The sequence below is a fragment of the Lolium rigidum genome, chromosome 2 (genome assembly GCF_022539505.1).
Source record: "Lolium rigidum isolate FL_2022 chromosome 2, APGP_CSIRO_Lrig_0.1, whole genome shotgun sequence".
Taxonomy (NCBI): Eukaryota; Viridiplantae; Streptophyta; class Magnoliopsida; order Poales; family Poaceae; genus Lolium; species Lolium rigidum.
Window position 1 is genome coordinate 144036332 of NC_061509.1, and position 7689 is coordinate 144044020.

General features: G+C 46.9%; 1 protein-coding gene across 1 annotated transcript; it reads right to left on the reverse strand.

The window, feature by feature from the left end:
• Positions 1-4571: 4571 nt before the first annotated feature.
• On the reverse strand, positions 4572-6374 carry LOC124687394 (protein DETOXIFICATION 49-like). The gene has a single exon (XM_047221179.1). It carries the CDS (start codon positions 6372-6374, stop codon positions 4719-4721), a length of 1656 nt encoding a protein of 551 aa, XP_047077135.1. The 3' UTR covers positions 4572-4718.
• Positions 6375-7689: the final 1315 nt, after the last annotated feature.

Genomic DNA, 7689 nt, shown 5'->3' on the forward strand with positions numbered 1-7689 from the left:
TAGATACGTGCCAGTTGTTCCTTACTTGGGCTCCCATCCCGTGGTATCAGATACGTCCCGTCTAAGGTTGTGATGATGATCGCACTCTCCCGGAGTAGAGTTCAGCGACGCAATGCAACTGTTCCGCCCAGTCGTCGTCCTGCCGGTTCGCAGACGAAACCTAGCTAGAGATCGCTGTCATTTCAGCTGATCGAGTCTTCGGTGTCTCTGCGACACTTTGCTTGGTAACCAAGTGCCGGCAGCGTGCGCGATCATTGCAAAGCTCTATCGCGCCTTGCCGCCTCCTTTTCTTCCCCAGCAGGAGGTAGCAGAATCGTGTAAAGAGGTAGCAGATCATATCGTCGACCGGTGATCTCCATGATCCGCACCAAATCTTCACGACTGTGGCCGGTTACAGTCCCACTTGAAAATTGCCGCACAAGTGACGGTTTAATTGAATTTTAAACTGCAGCAGACGGGGTATAAAAATGCTGTGGGGCGTGAACAGGCCGAAGAAGAAGAAGCAGCCAATCATGCCTCGTCATACGCAGATTGCGTGGTGATTAAAAATTAGCGCACGGAAATGTTGAGGTGAGGGAGGCCATGGGATTGGGCATGTGTGTTACAAAATATTTTGAATATTTTATTTGTTCACTGCTAGCTGATTCAGAAGAAAGATAGACCTCCACTTGGAGGAGATGAATGGACGCTGCTGGCGCGAAAGTGGCCTTAAACTTCGATCAACAAACATTTCCCAAGGGACAAATGTCGAGGATCGATTCGTTCCTTGATAGGGGAGGGAGCTGATGAAGGTGAAATTATAAGAATAGGAAAATTGCAGCAATGTACTATCATGTTTCTTCGTATAGAAGTTGGAAATAACAGCGGAAATCCTTTTTGGCTTGTAGGTGTAGATACACCTATTATTTTAAAAAATATATTGCAAAATGTCAAGAAAATATGGAAAAAAATCTAGGTGTACATCCGCCCATTTTACGCCCACACAAAAGTTTCACATAAGAATGACATGTTTTGTAACTTGTGTAAAAAGACAATTTTCGGTGCTACAAAATGACTTCTGTCTTTTTTACACCGGATATAAAAAATGTCTTTTTTCCCACAGAATTTTGTGTACCAACATAGTATGTCCGAATGTACACACAGGATTTGTTTCCCAGTTTCCCATTAGTCAATTTGAAATCCAACGTGTCAAAATAAAATTTATTAGAATTTCAATCTTTTATTATTAATGTGGGGTTTCTATTCCTCAAAATTATGTTTTGTACCCCGAATCTCACATGTTTTATCTAGGAATATAGATTCCAAGTTTCTGATCACAAAATAGAAGTGCAGTTAGCAACCTGACATTGACCAATTGCCGCTCATAGATAAAGAACCGAGCCTGCAAAAAATAAATAGATGGTGAAATGGGAGCAGAAATGATTTCGCTTTCCTGCCAAGCAAGTCAATAGCTAAACGCAATTGCTTTCACTCAAAAGATGAAAGGCATGTCTCCAAATATCCAGGATTGCATTGATTACTTTGAGGCCTTCCGGATAGACCGGTGTGATTGAGTTCCACTCGACTGATGAGTTGTAATGACCAAATTGAGAAGGATTATTGACTTGAAGTACACAGCTGCTATATCATATCTGTGCTATACTCTGTGACACTTACCTCAAACATATGTAAACTGTTGATTGAAGCAAAAGCAGATGACATTACTTCAACGCCCAAATTCGGATTGTTACATAACTCATATCTTGCCGTATACAACCTAAAATCTACAGCTGACCTACATACGCATACATCGTTTTCTAAGAGAAGTTACAGTACATTGTGGGTTTTCACACAAAGTATGGTAGATGTAGTGGAATTTAACAAACTAGCAGTGTGGCCCTCGCAAATGCGAGGGCATCCTCTTTAATTTTTTGAAAGTGATCACTTACCATTGAGGGGAACAATATAGTTACATAGTCCACGAAAATATATAGATAGATGTGAGAAATTTAGAATTGTAGTTTGTGTTGTAATCTATTGATAATTTCTCTAATAGATTGCAATTGTTTATTGTCATTTCAATGTGAATCTGTGAGGGTTTACCTATCACCGAGTAAGGTTTTGCATCGTAGAGCAGAATTAATGTTTAGAAACATGTGTAAATCTTTATGTGTTACAACTGAAATTAGAAACCCACTTGTTTTGACCATTTTGCTCAAACATGTATATTTAGGGATCAATATACTCAACCTATGATACGCCCCTTGACCAGTTTAAACTTTATATTTTAAGCACATATTTGCATTTCCACCATGATGTGCCTAGCTTTGTGTATGAAGGTTTTTTTCCTTGTTTTATAAGCCTAGGAAGATACCCCTCGACATCCTAGTACTGTGAGTTCTTTTTTTGTAGGGAGAGACGGTAGTAGTGTGTATTCCACCTAATTACCATCCATTTATGTGAGATCTAATATGGTAGACGTACGTACATATTGCATATTGGCATGAATCGTACCAACTCTAGTGAATAATATATTTGGAATTTGTGGTAGCTTTCCTTGGGCGTAAAACATTCTATTATTCTCAATGTTTAATTTTCTTGGTTGGATACAATTACTGGTAGGCACCAGAAATACCGGCTGGTATTTTGCCTGAGATATTCAAAATAAATTCATAAATTCTTTTAAATTTACAAAAAATAATATTTATATTTGAGAAAATTATATTAACACGGGTAAGTTTTGACCGCTCTGAAAAAACATTGATGTGAGATCCTGTCGGGTAAATGTACATGTAAATCAACATAGATTGTACCCTTTCTTCTGAATAATATATTTTGAATTCACGGTAGTTTCCTCCCGCGGAATTGTTTTTCTATGAATAGTCAAGGTTTTTCTTTTTTAGGTGGGCTAAAAATATTTCCTGTTCTTCGCAATATCAGAAAACCCGCCGCTATTCCACCCGAGATGAAAAAGGCATATGTGCATCAAATGCTTGACCTGAAACTCGAGTTAAGTTCCCAATACGTGTTGCCCACATAGATATCACTTGGAAAGCAGAACTTCGCTAATATTTACTGAAAGCCTATCCTAACAACATGCAATATATCCACACCATATACTCATTAATTCAACCAATTGTCCACGCCATCTCCACTACTTCCTCCGGATCGGTTTAACAGGCACGCACGCAATTTAAGGTAAAATTTGACCGTTAAATTGGTCAATAAAATATAAATTATATATCTACAAAATTTATACCATTAGATTTGTATTTAAACAAGGTTTCCAATGATATAATTTTTGTAACATATATTCTATATTTTATTGATCAAAATAATGGTCAAAGTAAGTTTTTGAACTACGTGCGTGCCTGTTAAACTGGTCCGGATGGAGTAACATTTATTAATGTATCTATTTTACATTCAAGATATCTACATCATTCATCTTTTGGCCATTCAATTGTTGATGTTATCCTTTTTTAGCCTTTGATTTATGCGACCACGAGATCAAGTTATGAAATCACACAATTAAATCATGTACAACGTGGAAACCACTTTCCACGATTTGTGTCATCCTTAATAGTTTCAGCCAACCAAACGAGAGTTTTGTTGTTTGAGATTCCACGATCTTCTATCAACAGTTGCTCAAGACATCTTCAAAATGTTTGTATGTGGTAACATGCAATCTATCCGCAACATCGGTTTCTTAACACCTACAATAGTATCTTATATATGACTTTAATTAGTTTGCAAACAAACCATTAACCAGGAAGTTCTTGAACCTTAGCAGCCTTTTCATTGGTTAAATACATAACAATTTGCATCTACAAATTGAGCCGTCCACCATGATACCCAATTGAATCTTGCATATTACTGTAGAAAATTCAATGTTTCATACAACTTTATACCTTTCAATCGCGCAATAGACTTTTTAAATAAATTTAGTGCAACGCACGGATACCCATCTAGTAACTTGTCTTACATGGACTTATGGCCTCCTCCGATATGTTATCTGCTGGTCATGCACAGATGATGCTTAAGGCATTAACTAAAGTTAAAAGGCGCAATTTTCTTTTGTTTGTTAGGGTTTCAAATCATAACTTCCTATGATTGAATAGTTAGAAGGGCAGTGACACTCCAGCACACCAAGGATCAAACCTCACACTTGACAATTTGGTGTTTCATAAAGAGAGAATATTCTTTACTGGAACACGATATTCTCATTGATAGTGAGGCGTATGTGGTGGCTTCGTTAGTCTAAAGACCCGTGATATCAGTTTCTTGGATTTAGCCCTCCAGAGGTGCTCGTAGGAGTAGGGTGCCCATGCGTATGTTCATAGAGGTGGGTGTATGTACGTATTTTTGAGCTTGAATGTTTGTAATGTGTTTCGAAAAAAAGCCACAGGATCTGCAACAGCAAATACTAGCCAACAATACCTAATTTTTCCCGTAAAAAGTACCGCGATCTATTAATTATCATCAAGAACAAGTTTGGCATTGATAAGGGCTTGCTGCGGAAGGAAATTACTGCGTGAGTTGATCAGTTTTGGAGTGAGAAAAAAAAATTTGGATATTCGGAGCGAATCCGCTGATCAGCTTCTGTCATGAATCGATGACAATAGTTAAAAAATAATATTTACAGATTACCAATCGGTAACAAAATTGTCACTCTGTTAGTCTCTGGTACCTCTCCCGCCAAAAAAATGAAGGGGATAAAAGAAGAGTGGCCCGAATCTCGGTCAGCACCGATCGTTTGGTTGCTCGATGACGACGTCGATCACAATGCTCGGTTTGGCGTCCAGCACCGCCGTGGTGACCACGCCTGCTCCAGTGAGCTGCTGCGCGCGCTTGGCCTCCGTGGCCCAATCCGTCCGGCCGATCACCAGCAGCATCCGCACCATGCAGGTGAGCTGAGCTGCGAGGAGGCCTAGCCAGAGGCCCTTGAAGTCGTAGTGGTACCAAAAGGCGAGGACGAGCGCGACGGGCGTGCCGACGAGGTAGAAGGAGCGGAGGTTGATGCTGGCGGCGTCCTTGGGCCGCGCGCTCCCACGCAGCACGCCGCACCCGGCCGTCTGCGGGCAGTTGCCGAGCTCGCAGGCGCCGAGGATGGGCAGCACGGACGCGGTGAGCGCGGCGATCGCCGGGTCCGCCGTGAACATGGCGGACCAGGAGCCCCTCACGAGGAACGCGAACGCGGACGCGGCGGCGCCGAAGGCGAAGCCGAGCGCGAGGCCCACGGTGGCAGCGCGGCCCGCGCGGTCGGGGCGGTCGGCGCCGAGCTCGTTGCTGACGCGGGTGGAGACGCCGAAGCCGAGCGAGGAAGGGAAGATGTAGATGAGCGAGGTGGTCTGGATGAGGATGCCCATGGACGCGACGGTGGCCTGCGGGTCGGCGAGGAGGCCGCAGAGGAGGATCATGATCTCGTACCACCACCACTCGAGGCAGACGCTGACGCAGCTTGGCAGCGCCAAGCGGACGAGCTCACCCCAGCAACGGAAGCTGTCGGCCGAGAGCGCGAAGAAGCTGCCGGTGCGCCTGTGCACGCCGTTGAGCAGGATGTAGCCGAGGAGGAGGAGGAGGAAGTTGAGGTTGGCCAGCACGGAGGCGAACGCGACCCCTCTGACGCCGTAGCCGAGGACGGAGACGAGCAGGTAGTTGGTGGGCAGGTGGAGCGCGATGGCGAGCGCGGCGCAGACGGTGAGCGGCAGGTTGATGGACTGCGTTCGGAGGTAGATGCGGATGGGGTGAAGGAGCGCCTGGAGGAGGAGGTCCGGGAGGGAGGCCAGAATGTAGGTCTCGGCGACCGCCGCGATGCCAACGTCCTGGCCGCAGAGCAGCAGCAGCGGCCGCATGTGCGTCCACAGCCCGGCGATGGGGACGGCGGCCGCGAGGAGCAGCAGCACGGTGCGCTGCATGGTGACGCCGAGGAGCTGGTGGTGGCCCGCCCCGAAGGCCTGCCCGCAGATGGGCTCCATGCCCATGGCGAGGCCGGAGAGTACGGAGTAGCCGGTGATGTTGGCGAAGCCGATGGCGAGGGAGCCGCCGGCGAGCGCCAGGCCCCCGAGGCGGCCGAGGAAGAGCATGGAGATCATGGACCGGAGGTAGAGCAGCAGGCCGGTGAGGATCATCGGCGCCGCCAGCCCCAGTATGGACCGCGCCTCCTCCCGCGCCGAGGCGGCCGACATGGACGGGACCGTGGGAAACGTGACGGACAAAGACAGAGACCAGGTTTCCTTGGCCGCCTTGGCAAGGCGGCCCGGCGGCTTGCACGTGAGCACTGGCGGCTGCTGCTCCTCCGCCACGGATACGAGTAGGACAAGCTCCTCCTTGGAGAGCAAGGAGGAGGTGAGGCCATCTCGGCACGCCGCCGTGGCAGCGTCGGAGCAGGACGACATGGGCTCTGCGAAACAGAGGAGCAAGCTGCGCCGCCCCGCGCTCTGGTTAACTGCTGGATGGCACCGTGGCGCCTCCCGCTGTCTCCGGCGCCGAGGCGAAAGAATGGTTGGCAAGATTTGAGCGGTGCAAGGGGACGGGCGGGCGGCTATGGCTTATATAGGCAGCGATTGAAGGGAAGGTGGGCATGGACCGCACGCATGTGTTGGACGACGACCCGCGTGACATTTTCGCTCGTCTCCGTCCGGTTCCTGGTTCCTGGACTGGCATTGTCTTTGGCTGCGGTGACGACTAGGAATTTTCAGCTTCAACACATATTCAGCTAGGGGCCATGCCAGTGTTCAACAGCAGCAGGTTAGATCGACGGAGGATCCTTCCCCCTATAGGTCTTTCTTTTCAGCCATTCCGCATGCTGCAATTCCAATTCCTTTTCAAAGACGTTTTCTTTTCGGGTTTACCTAGAGTAAATCTAAAAAGCCACCACATTACATCGACAAGTTGAAAAGACCACCACTATTCGTCGAAATTGCAAAATTCCAAATGAATTGAGTGAATTCATTCCAATGTGCATTGATTCGCCAATTTAGCCGTGTTAACAAGATTTCTGACAACGGGTCCCAATGCTAGTGGTCACGTGGGGAAGAAGGCCACGGTCTAGGGAGATAAATATTATATAGGCATAAATTCTAGGGGTTTCTGCAATTTTCTAGTGGTTGCTGCGCCTGCCCATGGCCGCCACTGCTCGAGCTCACCCGTGCCCGCTGATACGTCTCAAACGTATCTATAATTTCTTATGTTCCATGCTACTTTTATGATGATACTTACATGTTTTATACACACTTTATGTCATTATTATGCATTTTCCGGCACTAACCTATTGACGAGATGCCGAAGAGCCGATTCGTTGTTTTCTGCTGTTTTTGGTTTCAGAAATCCTACAAAAGAAATATTCTCGGAATTGGACGAAATCAACGCACAGGGTCTTATTTTTTCACGAAGCTTCCAGAAGACTGAAAGGGATACGAAGTGGGGCGACGAGGCGCCCAGACCACAGGGCCGCGCGGCCAAGGGTGGGGCCGCGCCGCCCTATGGTGTGGGGCCCCTCGTCAGCCCTCCAACCTTGCCCTTCCGCCTACTTATAGCATTCGTCGCGAAAACCCCAGTACCGAGAGCCACGATACGGAAAACCTTCCAGAGACGCCGGCGCCGCCAATCCCATCTCGGGTGATTCAGGAGATCGCCTCCGGCACCCTGCCGGAGAGGGGAATCATCTCCTAGAGGACTCTTCATCACCATGATCGCCTCCGGATTGATGTG